General features: G+C 45.1%; 2 protein-coding genes across 3 annotated transcripts; one reads left to right on the top strand and one right to left on the bottom strand.

Annotated features, from left to right (window-relative positions):
* Positions 1-5,194: 5,194 nt before the first annotated feature.
* On the bottom strand, positions 5,195-10,024 carry LOC145363458 (uncharacterized). Of its 2 annotated transcripts, none has more exons than XM_080218662.1 (2): positions 9,758-10,024; positions 5,195-7,270 (listed from the first exon to the last, which is right to left on the bottom strand). In XM_080218662.1, the coding sequence occupies exon 2, from the start codon at positions 6,921-6,923 to the stop codon at positions 6,249-6,251; it is 675 nt and encodes a 224-aa protein (XP_080074788.1). In that variant the 5' UTR covers positions 6,924-7,270; positions 9,758-10,024; the 3' UTR covers positions 5,195-6,248. The 2 variants fall into 2 exon arrangements, 1 of the variants encoding a protein (XP_080074788.1); XR_013890014.1 differs by lacking the exon at positions 5,195-7,270 and adding an exon at positions 8,994-9,251.
* Positions 10,025-10,126: 102 nt separating this feature from the next.
* On the top strand, positions 10,127-18,354 carry LOC145363460 (uncharacterized). Its single transcript, XM_080218664.1, is given in 3 exon segments — positions 10,127-10,227; positions 11,932-12,954; positions 17,162-18,354. Coding segments are annotated over 2 exon segments (1,599 nt in total). The 5' UTR covers positions 10,127-10,227; positions 11,932-12,283; the 3' UTR covers positions 18,090-18,354.
* The last annotated feature ends 2,571 nt before the right edge of the window (positions 18,355-20,925 follow it).

The following is a 20,925-nucleotide window of genomic DNA, read 5'->3' as shown; positions in this document are numbered from 1 at the left end:
TAAACTGTCTGTGCTGTTATGTGCTCTGTCTGAGGCCAGAACTCTCCATTCACCTAACGAAGGGCAAACCCCGAAATCTTGAGAATTTACTATCAAATAAATCAGTTGGAATTAAACCTGATGTTGTCAGACTTCTTACTGTGTTTACCCCAGTCCAACACCGGCATCTCCACATCATGAACACCACTAGTCGGAGACCTCCAGTCAGAAAAACACCCTTCCACCACTACCCTCTGACATCTATGGGCAAGTCAATTCTGAATCCAAGCGGCCAAGTCACCATGAATCCCATGCATCTTAATCTGGATGAGCCAACTGTGAGGGACCTTGTTGAAAATCCTTACTAAAATCCACTGCTCTACCCTCATCGATCACCCCATTGATAAAATCAATCAAGTTAGTACGATGTTGACAGTGCTCCAGTGTAGTCTTGTGATGAAAATGTAGACTGGTTCGTGAAATGTAGATAACAGAATTGATATCTAATGAGGACTTTATACTTTAGAATTGAATAAAGGTTCATTGTTACTAAAAGGGAAAGAAGGGTTAAAACCCTTACCCAGAACCTTTTTCACTCACATGTGGACATCTCTGAATCTGACATACACCAAATGGAACGTTACACAAGGGGCTGGGATTCACTGGAATTTCTTAACAACCTTTCAATAAAAATGTCCCGATACAGACTGTGACAAAGGACATAAAAACAGCATTGTGATATTCCAAGGTCAACTGTGTCTGGGAAAGGGGTACACTGATGTGTTTTTATTTTAAACAGGAGGATCCATTGAAAAGCAGCTCTGGACGATACGAGCACCTCCTGACCTACTTTCAATTCATTTCAAATCACCCATCACTTTCCGTGGAATATTTTTTATTCTTTCCTGGATGTGGACACTGCTGGCAAAGCCCCAGCACGCGTTGCTCATCTCCTAATTGCCCCTGAACAGAGTGACTTGCTCAGCCATTTCAGAGGGGCAGTTAAGAGTCACCCACATCGCTGTGTGGGTCTGGATTCACATGTAGGCCAGACTGGGTAAGGATGGCAGATTTCTTCCCTAATGGGGGGTATTAATAGGGTGAACCAGATGGGTTTTTACAACAATCCATGACAGTGGAGTGCTGCAGGGATCGGTATTGGGGCCTCAGCTATTTACCATTTATATCGATGATCTGGAGGAGGGGGCTGAGTGTAGGGGGATGAAATTTGCTGATGACACGAAGATGAGTGGAAAAGCAAATTGTGCGGAGGGTGTGGAAAGTCTGCAGAGGGATCTGGATAGGTTAAGCGAGTGGGCGAGGACCTGGCAGATGGAGTATAATGTTAGCAAGTGTGAGGTTATCCACTTTGGCAGAAATAATAGTAGAAGGGATTACTATTTAAAGGGCAAAAAGGTGCAGCATGCTACGTGCAGAGGGACCTGGGGGTCCTTGTGCACAAATCGCAAAAACCCAGTCTGCAGGTTCAGCAGGTGATCAAGAAGGCGGATGGAATGTTGGCCTTTATAGCGAGGGGGATAGAATATAAAAGCAGGGAGGTCTTGCTGCAACTGTACAGGGCACTGGTGAGGCCACAGCTGGAGTACTGTGTGCAGTTTTGGTCGCTGCACTTGTGCAAGGATATATTGGCCTTGGAGGGAGTGCAGAGGAGGTTCACTAGGCTGATACCGGAGATAAGGGAGTTGGACTACGAAGAGAGACTAAGTAGACTGGGTCTGTACTCACTGGAGTTTAGAAGGACGAGGGGCAGATCTTATAGAGATGTATAAGATAATGAAGCGGATGGATAGGGTAGAGGTAGAGAGATTCTTCCCGCTTTGAAAGGACAGCAGGACTAGAGGGCACAGCCTCAAGATAAGGGGGGGGCAGTTTAGATTGGAGTTGAGGAGGAACTTCTTTACTCAAAGGTTAGTGAATCTCTGGAATTCTCTGCCTGTTGAAGTGGTGGAGGCACCTCACTAAATATATTTAAGTCACGGGTAGGTAGGTTTTTGATAGACGCGGGAATTAAAGGTTATGGGGAGAGGGCGGGAAAGTGGAACTGATCCACTGCAGATCAGCCATGATCTTACTGAATGGCGGGGCAGGCTCGAAGGGCTAGATGGCCTACTCCTGCTCTTATTTCTTATGTTCTTATGTTTCATGGTCACTGTTACCGAGACTAACTTTATATAATTCCAGATTGATTCACTGAATTCAGATCCCACCAGCTGCCCTGTCCCCGGATCCTTTGCAGAGTCTCTGTATTTCTCGGGCCAGAGACTTTCCCACCACCTCCCCCTGAATGGAATATTCCACACAACTCTTAGTTAAACAGGAAGGAGAAAAGAGAGAGGCTTTGACCTTTGGATGAGCTCATCACGAACTACAGAAACCTTAAAGCTGGCCATTCTGTAAAAGTTTAAAAACTTGATTTTTATAAAACAGAGTAAACAGGTGAAAAGTAACGATGGACATTGCGACTGACATCAGAAACATCGATTGACCGGATAAACACTCACTACATCACAGTGCGATCCTCAACCATTGAAGAATTGACCCACAATAAGGAGTGAGAGAGCCTTATAAAAAGGGGCAGGAATTTACAGAGAGGTGACACCCACAGCTGCTAAGGATGATGGAATTCAGTTCAGGAAGGGAATAAAGTGAAAAGATATTGCAATTCAGGGCAGAAGTATTAAACAATCTGGAATCAATACTTCTCAAGCTTGCTGACTAGCCGAACACATCAATTAATCTCATCATTAAAACCCCCCAGTATAAATAACATGGATCTGACTGACACATGTTGAAGTGTTGGTTTAGAGCCACAAGTTTCGACTTCCCATTTGAGCCTGGGGCACCTTTCTGTCTCTGTTGCTCGTGTCAATTACAGCCAGGTGATGGAGCTGAGGGCAGCATTTAGCTAAGAATAATGGGGCCTGTGCCCCAGTTGGCAAACTACCCTGGGTGTCGCACTAATACAGAGACAGGAAGCTGCTGGAGGAAGCTGCTGGAGGACTGACTGGGAAATGGGCCTCCAACCAGTCGGGATACAGGATGGAGTGACCAGTGCTGATGGTGATGTAACCCCCCCACGGTTCAGCGTCTATGTGTCCAAAGCAGGGAGTCACAGGAATAGGCTACAGAGGAGCCATTTGTCTCCAGAACATTGTGAGTATCCTTTGACTCCGGCTGTCTTTGATCCTCAAGTCATTTTCTGTTTGTTTTAACCATGTTCTGTTTCATTAATAAACTTTTATCAGTAAAAATATTTGATTGTTCTGGACTTTTCCTGATGAGATTGATGCACTTTAGGGAAAGTGGGTGAGAGGGATTGGCAGGCTCTTTAACAGAAAGTGAGTCTCTCTAAGGTAATTGGCAAAGGAGCCAGAGGGGGAGATGAGATTTTATTTTTGACACAGTGATGTTAGAAAATGGGGTTCAAGGAGTCAATTAACCCTTTCTCCCCTTTTCCCAAACTCTGAAATGATTCTCAGTGATAACCCTTATTGGTGACAGTGGTTAGATTTTATTCAGTATCAATAAGAGCTGACACAGGCTAATGTCTGAGCAGTAGTATCAAAGTGCAGCAGCATTACCATTACACTCTGGGTAGAAGCAGCATCTCCATGGAAATGCTCCCTGCTCTGCCCCAGATACCACGGCACCAGGCAATGCAATATGTAAAACCTCAACAAATCTCTGTGCTCAGGGAATCCCTTCTTATCCTTTTTTACATCACAAAGTTTATGGAGACTGATTTAACCCAATCACTGCCCAGCTAACATTTGAAAGGACCAAGTACAAACCTGTCATTGAACCATCTGTACCCACCCAAGCAACGGCAAACTCTCAAACAATTGTCTTCCCACACTCCATCCCTGATACAGGGAGTCAGCATTCCCGTGTCAAGCAGTGAAAACATGGTGGCGTTGACACCCAGGTGTCATCTATTATTCAAGGCACTCTCGTTTTCTCTGCGCTCTAGAAGCTGTTTATCTCTCTGTTCCCATACAAGTCATCTGTTCACAGATCTGCTAGATTTCTGCTCATGTTTAGCCCCTTTTGGATCAATAAAATATTTGGAACGTGAAGACCCAAACCACAATTTCCCATTCTGTCAACTGTCAACCATCCTTACCCAGAGTGTAATCACAACAGGAATAAAAACAGGAGAAGCGTAACAATCAAATTCAAAATAAATACACATCCAGTTATAGAATCTAATATAATACTCACCAATTAGCAAGAAAACCCAAAGTAGGGGGTCCCCCAGGATTCTTATAGTCCACATCTTGGGGGGGAGGAGAACTCTCTCTCATCCCTCACTTAATTTCACTCTGTTATTTTTCAGTTCTGTTCTGACCTCACTTGGGGTAACATCTACTCAATCCTGTCTTCTCCTGAACGAGCACCGTGAATTCTAGGTTACTTGTACATAAGGACAGATGCTTTAAGCAACAGATCAAGTATGGATGTAAAAGATTCTCCAGCTCTCTCTTTACCCCTATCCAACTTGTGAATAGTTCTTATTCAGTAATATTTCTCCCAAGCCCTTAATTATCCCAATCTACTATACTATCCATTTTATTTTTCCACACTTTGTGATCACGTGCAGTGTATTTAGTTGGATCCTGATTGTTTTGAACTCCGTTTCCCTCTGGAGTGTGTGTCAGTGCCTTGATGGTGTCACAATGTTGTCTGAAACCCATGGCCACATTAACCATTTCATCTCCTGCTGAGTCTCAAGTAGCTGTGTGTGTTTGGGACCCACTCTTCACTCCTTCTCACCATGAATTTAGGTTTGCTATTTTTCACATGTAACAAATCACATCTGCACACACTCCGGTATCGCAAAATCATGTCACACATTCTTAACTCTGAGTTGCTGATGAAAAGATCAAAGTGAGTGTCTGTGATTCTTATCTCCCTGTTATGGGGATGATATTTCATGCCATGGCCGGGCTTTCAAATGTGGATTTCTTTAAAACAAAGTTCACGGACAAGGATGTAAATATCTTCCGGAGAAAGCGATTCATCCCATCTACACATTCCAGACTTTCACTAGAATGTAGGTGGACATCAGATTGATATATTCCATTCAACCATACACAAGGTGAGTTATTCCAATTCCTTTATTGTCCTGTTTTGATGTGTTTCTTCTGACTAACCACAGGAGACTGAGGAACAGGTTACAATAGTTTATTCATGATTCACACCTGGAGGGAACTACCCCAGGGAAACCTCTGGATAAGCACCCTCCAGTGATCCAGCTCTCACAGCTCAAAGTCACTGCTCTGACACAGCTCTCTGACACAGTAATCACAGAGACAGCATTCTAATACAACTCTCAGCTCCAAGTCACAGATACAGACAGCTTACACAGTTATTCAATACACAGAATACTGGTTTAAAATTCCAATCTTATCCACAGAGTCACCTTATGAAACCTTCACTTAAAAGCTTGTGAGAAAATGGTCTGTTTTTCTAGAAAGTAAACAACGTTGCTGCCAAGTTCTGCTGATGTCAGCACCTTGAGGTATCAGCATTTGACCAGCCTGTGATTTAACTCTAATGAAGTGGGGGGATTAAATCTAACCCCCCATTTACCAAATCCATTAATTCACTCATACAGTCCAACCCTAATGCAGAAATTAAACATTCCCATTTGATTTCAGGTATTAACATACTCTGTTAATTTGTTCTTTATTGTCAATGTCAGGCTGGGGTTGTTCTCCTTGGAGCAAAAGGAGGTTGAGGGAAGATTTGATAGAGGTGGACAAGATTCTAACAGGTTTAGATAAGGTGGACAAAGAAAAGTTGTTCCCATTCGCTGATGGGACAAGGATGACGGGGACACAGATTTAAAGTTTTGGGAGAGAGATACAAGAAGGGGATGTGAGGAAGAATAATTTGATGTAGTGAATGGTAATGACCTGGAACTCACTGCCTATGAGGGAGGAGGAAATGGAGACACTAAACAATTACAAAGGAAATTGGATGGGTATTTGGGGGATTTCAAACAGAAATGCTGACTAAATATCTCTGATCTTCCTCACACCCTCTCACTCTGTGATCCTTGTGAAATCTGAAACCAGGTATTTGCAACAAGACTCAGAGCATCAGCCCACTGGAGGCAAAGTTGTGTGATCGGCCAGTCCAGCAGAAAGAAACCCTCCCCATTGACCAGCTGTGAGAATGAACAAAATGCAGTCCTGGATGTAATTGAAAGCAGAAACGTTAACAGCAGAATCCAATCCCTGGAATCACTTGTGACCTCGCTGGTGTCTCAGCAGGCTGGATAACTGAGTGAATCCTTTCTCACACTGAGAGCAGGTGAAGGGTCTCTCCCCAGTGTGAACTCGCTGGTGTGTCTGCAGTTCAGATAATCGAGTGAACCCCTTCCCACACACAGAGCAGGTGAACGGCCTTTCCCCAGTGTGAACTCGCTGGTGTGTCAGCAGGGTGGTTGAATCACAGAATCCCTTCCCACACTGAGAGCAGATGAATGGCCTCTCCCCAGTGTGACCTCGCTGGTGTCTCAGTAGGCTGAATGAAACTCTGAATCCCTTCCCACACACAGAGCAGATGAACGGTCTCTCCCCTGTGTGAACTCGCTGGTGTGCCTGCAGGCCAGATAATTGAGTGTATCCCTTCCCACATACAGTGCAGGTGAATGGCCTCTCCCCAGTGTGAATGCGCTGGTGTGCCTGTAGGGTGGATGCATGAGCGAATGTCTTCCCACACTGACAGCAGGTGAACGGCCTCTCCCCAGTGTGAACTCGTTGGTGTCTCTGCAGAATGCATGCAATACTGAATCCAATGCCACACTGAGGGCAGGTGAATGGCCTCTCTCCAGTGTGAATGCGCCGATGAGCTTCGAGATATGAAGGGGATCTGTATCTCTTCCCACAGTCCCCACATTTCCACGGTTTCTCCATGGTGCAGATGTCCTTGTGACTTTCCGGGGTAAACAGTTAAATCTCACACAGAACACATTACAGTCTCTCCCTGCTGTGAATGTTGCAATGTATTTTCAGGCTGTGTAACTGGTTCAAGTCCTTTACACAGTCAGTTCGCTGGAACACTCTCCCTCAGGTGTGTGTGTCTCAGTGCATTTCCAGTCAAACTAACGTTTAAAATCCTTTGAAGCTGACAGACTGGGCAAACATTTCTCCTTCCAGATTCAAAGCCCGATGATATTCAGGTCCCAAGGAATCGAGTCACTCTGTCAGATCCAGATCTGACATTTTAGATTTCTGTCTGTGATTTCTCCTCATCTAATATCCTGTAATTCAATTTAGGAAAAACATCACAATTCAGAATATGATCAAAATTCAAATCAGTCAATTCTATGGAACATTCTTTAAAAGCACAGTCATGGAGCATTAAACTTACCGAGGAGGACCTCTAGTATCAACACAAGGGCAGCTGCTTTGAGAGACTGACAGCAATACAGTCAAGTCAGAGATACGAGTGTCCTAAGAAGAGAGATTCATTGTGAATGCTCAGGGATGGTTGAGAAGATGCAGGAATTTTATGATTCTAAATGAACATTCTTTCTTCTCTTATTCTCCAAAAGCTGTAAATCTCCATCCCACACACTCTCCCTCCATTCTCACTCTGCTGTATCTAATATTCACCCACCCAATTCTCCTGAAGGTGCTGATTGACAGATCCATGGTCACTGCTTCCTGTCCTGGACACAGAGAGCTGAAAATCTTCACGCAGGCTGCCAGACAGATATATGTCTACATGACTGGACTAAAAATATGTGGTATAAACAGATTGGATTTATTTCCTTTCCCTTCAGTTCACGGAATGCAATGAACTGCATGCCAGGCTTTTAATGGCAGTTGCTGAAAAGATAGTGGAGAGTTTTTTCAAAATTTTTCATAACTCGCCAGATTCTAGGAGGGTATCAGGAGATTGGAAAATAGCCAATATAACTCCCTTGTTCAAAAAGGAAGAAAGGCAGAAGGCAGGGAACTATAAGCCAGTTAATTTAACATCTATTATTGGCAAGACGCTGGAATCAATAATCAAAGAGGAAATAGCTAATCATTTAGAGAAGCTGAATATAATCAAACTAAGGCAACATGGTTCTATGAAAGATAAATCGTGTTCAACAAATTTGTTCGAATTCTTTGAGAATGCAAGAGGAATAATAGATCGAGTGCAATCTGTAGATATAGTGTATTCAGATAGGGTGGTAAAGTGGCACAGTGGTTAGCACTGTTGCATCACAGCACCAGGGATGCTGCTTCAATTCTGGCCTTGGGTGACAGTCTGTGTGGAATTTGCACCTTCTCTCTGTGTCTGAGAAGGTTTCCTTCGGGTACTCTTGTTTCCTCCCATATTCCAAAGATGTGCAGGTTACGTTGATTGCCTGTGCTAAATTGACTCTTTGTGTTCTAAAATGTGTAGATTAGGGGGATTAGTGGGGTAAAAAGGTAGGGTTATGGAGATAGGGCCTTGGAAAGATGTGCTGTTGGAGAGTTGGTGCAGGCTCGATGGGCCAAATGACCCCCTTCTGCACTTTTGGCATTCTATGATTCCATGATTTGCAAAAATCAAGGTGCCACATTAGAGGCTGGAGCATAAAGTAAAAGCCCATGGAATTCATGGAAGTGTGTTAGCATGGATTGAAAACGGGCCGTCACACAGAAAACAAAGAGTTGGAATAAATGGATCATTTTCAGAGTGGAAAGATGTTACTAATGGAGTACCACAGGGATCAGTTCTTGGCTTGCTATTGTCCATTATTCAATTAATGACTTGGAGGAAGGAACAGAATGTAAGGTTCTCAAATGATACGGAGATAGGTGGAAGGACATGTTGTGGTGAGGATATTTTGATTCTGCAATGGGATATAGATAGATTGTGATGAAAACCTGGTAAATGGAGTTCAATGTGGAGTCGTGGGAGGTCATGTATTTCAGTTGGAGAAATCAAAAGAGAGGTTATCTCTGTGGAGAGGCACTGCAAGTGAGTGAAGTATACAGGGATCTAGATGTTCTTTTGCGTAAATCGCAAAAAGTTAGCAGGCAAGTCCCACAATGGTAAGAAGGAAAGAGGAATTTTGACCTTTATTACAATGGGTTGGAGTTTTAAAACAGGGAGGTTGTGTGGTAATTGCATAGGATGTTGGTGAGGCCTCACCTGGAATACTGCATAGTTTTGATCTTCTTACTTAAACAAGGATATAGTAACATTGGATGTAGTCCAAAGGTGATTCATCAGGCTAATTCCTGGGCAAGAGAGTTGTCCTATCAAGAGAGAATAAATTGTCTAGGGTCTGTATTCCTTGAACCTTTGAAAACAAAGAGGTGACTTAACTGAAACATATTAGATCCTGAGGGGGCTTGGCAGGATAGATGATGAAATATTTTTATAAGTGCAAGAGTCTTGAACAAGATAAATGGTTGGTCGTTTAAAACTGAGATGTGCAGAAGTTCCTTCTCACAGAGGGTGGTGAATCTCTGGAATTCTCTGCCCCAAAGGCTGATGAGGCTGGACCACTGTAAGCATTTAAAGTGGAGGTGGATAAATAGTTGATAGTTCGAGGAATAGAGGGCTATGGGAAAAGGCACACAAAAGGAGTTGAAGCTGGCATAGATCAGCCATGATAGGTTTGAAAAGGAGGACAGGCTTGGAGGGCCTCCTGATCACTCCTGCTTCTATTTCTCTTGATCAGTGGCTGCAAGTCAACAATTTCCCCCCAGGATGAAAAGAAAAGAATGGAAGGGGGGAGAAAAGGAAGTGTTTTACTCACAGATGTTGGAGACAGGAGAAAGTCTGTCTGAAGCTCAGTCTTCATTCAGAGAGACAGCAGCAACTTTGCTGGTCAGTAATGACCATGGGAACAAGCTCATTGCTCCCCATTGTCTGAACGCGGAATTTGGACAGAGTCCTTCCGGTCCTCCAGGGTTCCCATTGGTCAATCCCCCGCACAGACAATGGGGGCGGAGCCCCACGTGAGAGTGGGCGGGTCTTTGCCCTCCAGCCGCGCTGAGCTGCTGTCCAATGGGAAAGGCTGGAAGACCCGGACAATGGTCAGTGCGCCTGCTTTGTCCCGGGCCCCGCCCCAAACCCGCACATGCGCACTTTTGATTCACGGCCCAGCTATGGCCAATGGGAAGAATCGGAGGACCGGAAGGATCCTGGTCCTCCAGACATTCAGGCTTTTTGTGAATGAAGATTGCGCTTCAGCCAGATTCAAACTTCCTCCTGTCTCCAACATCTGTGAGTAAAACACTTTCTCTTCTCATTCTGAGGGAAATTGGAGAGTTGCAACAACTGAAATGAAAGGAAGTGAATCCAGGGAAGGTGCAGACTCAGGAAAGATTGGCCCAGGTCTCTCTCTCTCTTTCTTAAAGGTATTGACATAGAAACACAGAAGATAGGAGCAGGAGGAAGCCATTTGGCCCTTTGAGCCTTCTCTGCCATTCATTACAATCATTCCTGATCATCCAACTCATAGCTGAATCCTGCTTTCGACCCATAACCTTTGATCCCGTTCGTCCCAAGTGCTATATCTAGCTGCTTTTGAATAAGTTCAATGTTTTGGCATCAACTACTTCCTGTGATCATGAATTCCAGAGGCTCCCCACTCTTGGGTGAAGAAATGTCTCCTCACTTCCGTCCTAAATGGTCTACCCTGAATCCTCAGAGTGAGACCTTTTGTTCTTGACCCCCCACCCCCACCCCCACCCTCCCTGTATCTATCCTATCTAGATCTGTTAGAATTTTATAAGTCTCTTTGAGATCCCCCCTCATTTATCTGAACTCCAGCGAAAACAATCCTAACTTAGTCAATCTCTCCTCATACATCGATCCTGCCATTCCCTGACTCAGCCTGGGAAACATCCTTTGCTCCCTCAGCTTAACAAATTTATTCGTCTGGTTAAAAAGCTGGCCTCTTTCCTAATGTTCACAATTAAAGGGCATTTGCCCCAGGAGTTGGCTGACATTTAAGGGGGCAGTAAATTAATATTGGACAGAGATATGTCCAGTGTTGTTATATGGTACAGATTAGATATATTATTTGTTTCTGTAATGAAGTACATTTGTTATTATTTCCTGCATTGTAATATAATGCTGTAGCTAACTTATACATTTCCAGTCATTGAGTCATTACAGCACAGAAGGAGTCCGTGCTGACTCTCTGTATAACATTCCAGTCCCATTCTCCCTGTATATCCCCGTTCTCCTGAAAGTTTATTTCCTTCAAGTGCCCATCCAGTTGACTTTTTAAATAGAATCCATAGATTTGTAATATGGAACTGAGCTGTGTTATATATTTCCAGACATCTCTTCCCTCAGAGGGCTGTAAGTCTTTTGGATTTGTCTTTCACAGGGACGAGTGGAGGCTGAGGATCACTGAATATATTCCAGGGGGAGTTGGACTGATTTTTGATTGACAAGGGTGTCAATGATTATAGGGAACAGACAAGAAGATGGAGTAAAAGCTAAGATGTGGGGGGATTTCTTCTCTCAAGGATGTGGTGAAGCTTTGGAATTCTCAACTGCTGAGGACATTGGAGTTTCAGTCATCAAGTATTTTCCAGGGAGAGATTGATTAGTTTCTAGCTATTGAAGATATCAAAGGATATGGGTTTAGTGTGGGGAGAATGATGCTGAGGCAGATAAGCCAATGATTTCATTGAATGATTTAAAAGGCTCAATGGGCCAAATGGCCAACTGCAACTCCTACTTGTTATGGTCTCTGTGTCCAGGACAGGAAGCAGTGAACATGGATCTGTCAATTAGTGTCAATCAGCACCTTCAGGAGAATTGGGAGGGCGAATGTTAGATACAGCAGAGTGAGAATGGAGGGAGAGTGTGTGGGATGGAGATTTACAGCTTTTGGAGAATGAGAAGGGAAATAATGTTCCATAGAAATTAGAATTGTCTGTTTTGAATTTATATCCTGTACTCATTTTGCAGGATATTGAAAGAGGAATCACAGGCAAAAATCTCAACTGTCACGTCTAGATCCAACAGAGTCAATTTCCTTCGGATCTGAATATCATTGGCCTTTGAATCTAGAAGGAAAAATTATTGTCCGGTCTGTCAATTTGAATAGATTTCAAATGTATGTGTGACTGGAAAAGGACCAACACACTGCCACACTCGAGTGAGAGTGTTCCAGTGCACTGACTAAAGAGCTTTAACCAGTTACAAAGCCTGAATAAATATCACACCATTCACAGCGGAAGAGACTGTACTCGTGTTGTGTGCGTGTGGACAAGGTTTTAACTGATTGTCCAAACAAGACAGAGGCAAGGACACCTGCACCATGGAGAAACCATGGAAATGTGTGGACTGTGGAATGAGTTACAGATCCCCATCTCTGCTGGATGCTCATCGGCGCAGCCACACTGGGGAGAGGCCATTCATCTGCTCTCATTGTGGGAAGGGATTCACTCTGTCATCCAGCCTGCAGAGACACCGGCGAATTCACACTGGGGAGAGACCGTTCACCTGCTCTCAGTGTGGGAAGGGATTCACTCGGTTATCTACTCTGCAGACACACCAGCACATTCACACTGGGGAGAGGCCATTCACCTGCTCTCAGTGTGGGGAGGGATTCACTCAGTCATCCAACCTGCGGAGACACCAGCGAGGTCACACTGGGGAGAAGCCATTCATCTGCTCTGTGTGTGGAGAGGGATTTACTGAGTCATCCAACCTGCGGAGGCACCAGCGAGTTCACACTGGGGAGAGGCCATTCACCTGCTCTCAGTGTGGGAAGGAATTCACTCAGTTATCCGACCTGCAATCACACCAGCGAATTCACACTGGGGAGAGACCATTCACCTGCACTCAGTGTGGGAAGAGATTTGCTCGGTCATCCAGCTGGTGGAGACACCAGCGAGTTCACACTGGGGAGAGGCCGTTTATCTGCCCTCAATGTGGGAAGGGATTCAGAGTTTCATTCTTGCTGCTGAAACACCAACAAGTTCATGAGTGATTACATGAGGGTTGGATTCTGCTGTTATTGTTTCTGCTCTCAGTTACATCCAGGACTGGATTTTGTTCATTCTCACAGTCAATGGGGAGGGTTCCTTTCTGCTGGACTGGCCATTCTCACAACTTTGCCTCCAGTGGGCTGATGCTCTTTGAGTCTTGTTGCAAATACTTGGTCTCAAATTTCACAAGAATCACAGAGTGACAGGGTGTTAGGAAGTTCAGAGATATTTAGTCAGCATTTCTATTTGAAACACCCCAAACGTCCATCCAATTTCCTTTTGTAATTGTTTATTGTCTCCATTTCCTCCACCCTCGTATGGAGCGAGTTTCAGGTCATTACACTTCACTGCATCAAAATATTCTTCCTCACACCCCCTACCCCTGCATCTCTGATCCAAAACCACAACTCTGGATAAGGATGCGCAGGACACAATCAGCTTTTCTTTGTCCACCTTATCTAAACCTGTCAGAATCTTGTCCACCTCAATCAAATCTCCCCTCAACCTCCTTTGCTCTAAGGGGAACAACCCCAGCCTGACATTGACAATAAAGAACAAACTAACAGAATATGCTAATACCTGAAATCAAATGGGAATGTTGAATTTCTGTTTTAAAAATATTGTGAACATATTGTCTTGGACAATAAAGGAATTGGAATAACTCACCTTGGGTGTGGTTGAGTGGAATATATCAATCTGGAACTATCTACAGTCTTGTGGAAGTCTGGAATGTGTGGCTGGAAATCCTTCCCTAACAGCACTGTGAGTGTACTCTTGGCATTGTAGCAGTTCAAGAAGACAGTGTCGGGGTTGACCATGGCTGAAGCAGCTACATACAGACACATATTCTGTTATAATTGAAGGACTGCAGATTGAATGTGAAGCATTATGGGATTGGACTGCTGAGCAGGGCCCCTCTTATCAGCATGCAGGCAGCTGCTCTGAGTAATCGACTGCTAACAGAATAGGCTGGGATGTGGTGGAGATCAGAAAGTCCTGAGTCTAGTGGTTCACTGTGATGGCATAAAGTCTGTTGTTATAAGGTGTGTGGTCCACATGATGAGATGGTCCAAAGCTGTCTATGAGCTGATCACACTGTCACATGATGCCTGATTGTTAGCTTAATTGGATATGTCTCTAATTGATTCATATTGTGATTGGTTTATAACCAGCCAGGATGGGCTGCAATAAATGAATAAGAATGTATGATTTTCTAAGTTCAGGGTACAGTTTGCATGGTGAGACTAATTGATGATTGGAACAGATCTGGGTGTCTTCAATCATTCTTCACTAACATGGCCAAGTTTTAGACTAAGATATAGGTGCAAATTAAGGCCCGGGCACTAGGGCCTGGAGGGGAGCAGAAACATGAAGCCCCGCCCACTCGCCGTTGTGTCACCAAGACATTGCGCGTGCGCTCTCCTCTCCGCCGAATCAAGATGGCGGCCTTTAACCTGCGCCTCGTCTCAGGAAAAAGACCGGAAGCTACAAACACAGAACTACGGGCTCATTTTCGAGATTTGAGGCCTTTACCAGATATTTAGAAATCGTCTACGTCCATCCGCCGGTTTCATTGCTCTCGCTATGTTTCCCCATCCTTACGGGCTGCTGATGATACAGAGGAAGTTCTCTCCGATTGCTGTCACCCACACTGCTCGTGCTGCAAACGCCGTTGCTTACTGCGCATGCGAACCTCCTCGTGCGTTCGATGGGCTCATCTCCGCCTCTCTTTCACTCCGATTGGTTGGAGGACCAACTACTGGCGCTCGGTCCTCCAGCCCGCCCCTAATTCACTCCGATTGATTGGAGGATCAGTCACTCCCGTTCCGTCCTCCAGCCCCGCCTCCTCTTCTTATTGGTCCGGAGCTGCCGTCAGTCAGCCCTTGGGCATTGTGATGTGGAGCATGCGCAGTGACATTGGCCCTGGCGCTTGTTTGTCCCGGAGAAGCGCAGTCAGCGTTCGGCGGTGGCTGGGAGGGTCTGGAAACACTGTGGATCCGCAAACCCTTCAGAATCATTGTCAGCTTCCTCATTTGCAGCTGCGAGGCTTCTCCCTCCCTCCCTCCCGGGAACAGGCCCAGGTTAACGGCCCCATCTGGCTCAGCCACTGGAGGATGGTACCAAAATCATCATCATAAAAACAGAAAATGCTGGATAAGCTCAGCAGGTCTGTTTGATTCAAAATTCCAGCATTTGCAGGATTTTGCTTTATCCCCAAATCATTACCCTGGATTACTCCTCCTCTGGCTCTAATTCCAGTTACTCTCTATATTTCCCGGAGGAGAAAGGAAGTGTTTTACTCACAGATGTTGGCCAGAGGAGGAAGTTTGAGTTTGTGTGTGAAGCTAAAAACAGAAGCTGTGCTGTTTCAAATCAAACTGCGGGACTTGGAAGAAAATGATGGGAAGAGATTTTTCCAAAGTCCCCTCCCCCACTCCCTCAGCTGGCAGCCCAGCACGCAGGCGCAGAGAGCGCTGCTGAGCCGAGCTGTCCGGAGCAGGCGCAGTGCGGCTGCCGCCAACGGTCGCTCTCGATCTCTTTTTGGAGCAGCCGGAGGGGGGAGGGGGAGATCACCGAGCGGCTTCTCGCTCTGGCCGGAGCCGCCAGCCGCTTGTCTGGGAACCTTGGCTCGAGGAGGGGGAAGGGAACAATAGGTGGGGGCGGGGCTCCCACGTCCGCGCGCCCGGACCTGCGCACTGGAAACCCTAAGACGTCACCGCAGACTGATTCCTATTGTCTGATACAGGCAAGCCGCCATTATGACGTCACAAGGCGGAAATTTGTCGATGAGCTTCAGAGTGAAACTTCCTCCTCTGTACAACATCTGGGATGTTTCCCCCTTTCCATTTCTTTTCCCATTCTGGGGGAAATTGGGGATTTGCAGCAACTTAAGGGAAAGGAAGTTAATTCAGAGAGGCTGCAGGCTTTGGAACTATTATAGACGAACATCGGAATTAGGAGCAGGACTAAGCCCAGGTATATTTTTCTTTCTCTCTTTCATAGATATTGACATCTTTTAGCTCCCTCAGGTTGTCGCCTTCATTTATCTGGCTAACAAGATAACCTCTTAACTAACGTTCACAATTAAAGGGGGAGTTTTCCCAGGAGAAGGCTGTTTAAATTAATAGTAAATTCACCTGGGACCGAGATATGTTTAATGTTGTTATATGTACATGCTGTTATTTATGATTCCCTATTTCTTGTCTTGATATATAAAAGGCACTGTGTCAATGTTACCTATTTCCACTAATGGAGTCATTACAACATAGAAGGAATCCATTTGGCAACTCAAATCCATGCCAACCGTCTTTGGAGTAATTCAGATGATCCCATTCCCCGTCTACATTCTCATTCCCCTGAATTTTACATCACAATGGAATGGATGAGAGTTCCAGATGAGCTGAGACTGGGGTGGAATTGGGCGACGTTATTGAGGTGGAAATAGGCAGTCTTGATGATGATGTGGATGTATGGCTGGAAGCTCACCTTGGGGTGAAATATTTCACCAGGGTTGTGAACAGCCTGACTCAGGTCAGATACGTTACCGGGAAGAAGGATAGAGTTGCTGGTGACGGAGTGGAGTTTGGAGGGTGGACTGAAGACAATGGGTTGTCTTCCTAGTATTTATGTGAAACATATTTCTGTTCTTTTAGTACTGGATGTCAGATAAGTCAGAATGGTGTGTGGTTGGAGGATCTTGGAGATGATGCTGTTTATATCCATTTGCTATCTTGGTCCTTCTAGTGGAATTGAGGATTTGTGAGATTCTGTCAAAGTTCTTGTCAAGTTGTAGATGTATAAAATCCCTTGCCTTCATTACCGGCTACTCCTACATCTCTCTGTCTCCTCCCAAAGTCTTGCATAGACCCAGACCGTGTGGCAGGTTTCATTCCCTGAAGGACATCAGTGAACCAAGTGGGTTTGTGTGACAATCCAGCAGCTTTCTTGGTTATCCTTTCCTCACGACAACTCCACAAATTACCAGATTTATTCAGTTCAATTTCACAACTGCCTTTGTGTTTTTGTGTGTTCTTTCTCACTTAATTTTTTTCTGTTTTAAATCAATTTCCCAGGGGTTTACAGGAAGAAAATCTGGAGTCGAGAAACTGAAACAAAACATGATATCAGAATCTGATGAGTCGGCCATTTATTGTAACTGAATATCATTGTATTTTGAAATTGGAAGAAAATAGCACCATTCACAGTGGAGAGAAACTGTACACGTGTTCTGTTTGTGGACAAGACTTCAACCAATCATCTGGCCTTTAGGAACATAATTGCAATCACAACAGGGAGATGGCATGGAAGTGTGAGGATTGTGGGAAGGAATTCAATTACCCATCCCTGCTGGAAACTCATCGACGCAGTCACACTGGTGAGAGGCCATTTACCTGCTCTCAGTGTGGGAAGGGATTCACTCAGTTATCCAGCTTAAATATACATCAGAGGACTCATGCTGAGGAGAGACCGTTCATCTGCTCCCAATGTGGGAAGGGATTCAATCAATCATCTAATCTAGCAATACACCAGCGAGTTCACACTGGGGAGAAACCATTCACCTGCTCTGAATGTGGGAAGGGATTTTCTCACTCATCCACTCTGCTGATACACCAGCGAGCTCACACTCAGGAGAGGCCATTCACTTGCTCCCAGTGTGGGAAGGGATTTGCTGACTCATCTACTTTGTTGAAACACCAGCGAGTTCACACTGGGGAGAGGCCATTCACCTGTTCCCAGTGTGGAAAGGGATTTGCTCAGTCAGCCACCTTGTTCACACACCAGCAAATTCACACTGGAGAGAAGGCATTCACCTGCTCTGTGTGTGGGAAAGGATTCAGTCGGTCATCAACTTTGCTGACACACCAGCGAGTTCACACTGGGGAGAAACCATTCATCTGCTCTGTGTGTGGGAAAAGATTCAATCACTCATCCAACCTAGCAATACACCAGCGAATGCACACAAAGGACAGGCCATTCATTTGTTCTGTGTGCGAGAAGGGATTCAATCAGTCCTCTAAACTAGCAATACATCAGCGGGTTCACACTGGAGAGAGGCCGTTCACCTGCTTGCAGTGTGGGAAGGGATACGTTACCTCATCGAATCTTCTGACACACCAGCGAATTCACAGCTAACTATTGTGATTGAATTTCAAACTAGGGAGAAACCATGAGAATGTGCAGACTGTGAGGAGAGTTTCAGTTACTGTCAGAGCTGGAAGTACACTGGGGACTGTTTGAAGATAGAGGGTTTCTACAAGCTGCTCTAAGACTTATCTTCTCTCTGAAAGCTTCAGGACAGTCTATACTCCTTATAGCAAGTATATTTATGGTTTTCAACTGTAATCGAAGTGGGAATTACATCTGAGGAATGTTGCATATTGGAACTAAAATTGTGCTAAGGTAGAAATTAAAGTTGTTTCCTTTCACTTTTAAATACTGTTCAGCTGTTATTAGTTAAGCTGCTTCATTTTTTTGGAATTATATTTTTCGAGAGTGGATCTGGTTGATGAAAATTTCTGCTCATCGATTTCAATGACAATGTTACAATTCATAATTTTACACATGACAGAATCTCTGTGGACATTAATGAGTACAGGAGCTCAGTGTGATTTCTCAGCACCAGGTTATACTCTGAACATGTGCAGTGCAAATGGTGGAACGTGCTGATCAGAGATTACATTGAATTATAGAGAATATCCAGTCTGGAAGGCAACTGTTCGGTTTAACTAGTCTGTGCTGATGTTTATATTTCACACAAGACAACTCCCATTCCATCTCCCTCATTTCAGCCTTTCAGCTCATCTTTCTAATCTCCTTTCCCTCATGTACTCATCACATTTTCTTTTTAAACTATAAGAATGAGTTGTCCAGCTAGTTCCTGTGGCACTGAATTTCACATTGTCATCAATCTCTGAGTATAGATGGTGAGTGACTTGGAGGGGAACTTGCAGGCGATGACGTTCCTATGCATTTCCTGCCCTTGTCCAAAGTGCTAGAGGTTGTGGGTTTGCAAGATGCTGTCAAAGAAGCCTTGCTGAGTGCTTGCAGTGCATCTTGAAGGTGGTACACACAGCTGCCATGTGAGTTAGTGTTGGAGTTTGTAGAAGGATTGCCAATCTGGCTGCTTTGTCTTGAATGGTGTTGAGCTTCCTGAGTTGTTGGAGCTGCACTAATTCAGAAAATTGGAGCTTATTCAATTGGATACAAGAGTTGTGCCTTGTAGTTGCTGGACTTTGGGGAGAAGGGTTAAACAGATCTTTTAAAGAAAAATTTACATGATCTGGCCCAGACACCTTGAGGAGATGGAAATGGGATGTGTTATGATTCGCAACTGAAATCCTACCCAACTGAAAAGGTGAACATTGAAGACTCGAACATGGAGAGAGGGATGTCTGTTCGTGTTCTTCAGCAGTGGAAGTGGGGATCAGGGATTGTGCTGGAAGAACAGGAGCGATGGTGAAATGAGTCAGCAAATAGAGAACGATTATATTTCCACCAGCTCAGGTTACTGAAGGCTGAATATTGTGTGAGAGAAAAGGTGAGAGTGTTGCAGAGTTTAAAGTGGAACAGGAGAGCTTTAAGCTGGTGGAGTCAGTGAAATCTGACTCTCGTTTTTGTCTGCCGTCATTTCACAGAGGCCCCGTTTCGCTGAAACTCTTTATTTCCACAGCTACAGAATCAGTGAAAAGACATTGCACATTCTTCACAGCAGCGTCAAACTCACACTGATTGTTTCTCCACTCACCTCGAGGTTATCGATTTGCCTCCAGCCTTCTCAGTCCACTCCTGGCATCGGGTGTAAGCTCAGAATGGTGGGGGTTGGGGGTTGGGGGTTGGGGGGGGGGCGGAGAGAGATTATTGACACCTCTCCCCCGCCCCTCCCACAAACACACACAGAGGAACAACTCAAACACAATCATTAAATGAAGTGAAAGCAGACAACACATTCACACACACAAACATGTATGTGCTTGCACACAGGTGCACATGAACTGAAATGTGTGTGCACCCACACAGACATGCACCCACAGATGTAAGCGTGCATCTATGAAATAGTAGAATCCTATAGTGCAAGAAAGACCGCTCGGCTCTTTGAGTCTGCACTGACTCTCTGAGCGCCTTACCCAGGCCCTCTCACCCATCCTATCCCCGTAACCCAATATATTTACCCCACTAATTACCCCAATCTACGTATTTTGTGACATTAAATGGCAATTTAGCATAGCAAATCCACCTGACTAGTATGCTTTGGGAGTTCGGGTACTCCACTTTCCTCCCAGAGGAAACTCACGCGGACACGGGGAGAAGGTGCAAACTCCACACAGACACAGGGGAGGCTGGTGGTTAGCATTGTTGCCTCACAGCACCAGGTACTCGGTTCAAATCTGGCTTCAGGTGACTGACTGCGCATTCTCCTCATGTCTGTGTGGGTTTCCTCCAGGTGCTCTGGTTTCCTCCCAGAGTCCGAAGACGTGCAGGTTAGGTGGATTGACCAGACTCAATTGCCTTAGTGTCAGGGAGATTAGCAGGGTAAATATGTGGGGTTACAGGATAGGACACATGGGTGGGATTTTTGTTGGTGTAGGCCAGATGGGCTGAATGGCCATTCTAGGATTTATCTACTACTGGATCGACAGAAGGAGAGCTCCTGCTGGTTTTCGAGGGCCAGTCCTTCAAACAGCTGAACATTTGGTGGTTACCCAACAGTTTGTGGAATTTGCTGAGTTTCCCAGGTGAACAGCAGTGACTGTGTTTCGGAAACAGGAAGTTGCCGCGTTGATTCAGAGCACTTTGGGACAGCCTGAAAGGGCAGAGGAGCTAGACCATTCCTCCCTTTCGATTGGTCACTCCCGTAGCGCAGTCCCTGCCGTTCTGTGGGAAGAGATGATGACTGCCGTGTGCACAGCAAGATCCCATAAGGTATGAATGAGGCAACGCATGGTCTGGGAACCTAATTTCAGAGACGGTT

Source organism: Carcharhinus amblyrhynchos, unplaced genomic scaffold (assembly GCF_965287045.1).
Source record: "Carcharhinus amblyrhynchos unplaced genomic scaffold, sCarAmb.v2.hapA scaffold_39, whole genome shotgun sequence".
In the NCBI taxonomy this organism is placed as follows: domain Eukaryota; kingdom Metazoa; phylum Chordata; class Chondrichthyes; order Carcharhiniformes; family Carcharhinidae; genus Carcharhinus; species Carcharhinus amblyrhynchos.
The sequence above is the reverse complement of the archived record's forward strand: the minus strand, read 5'-3'. Positions and strand labels throughout refer to the sequence as shown.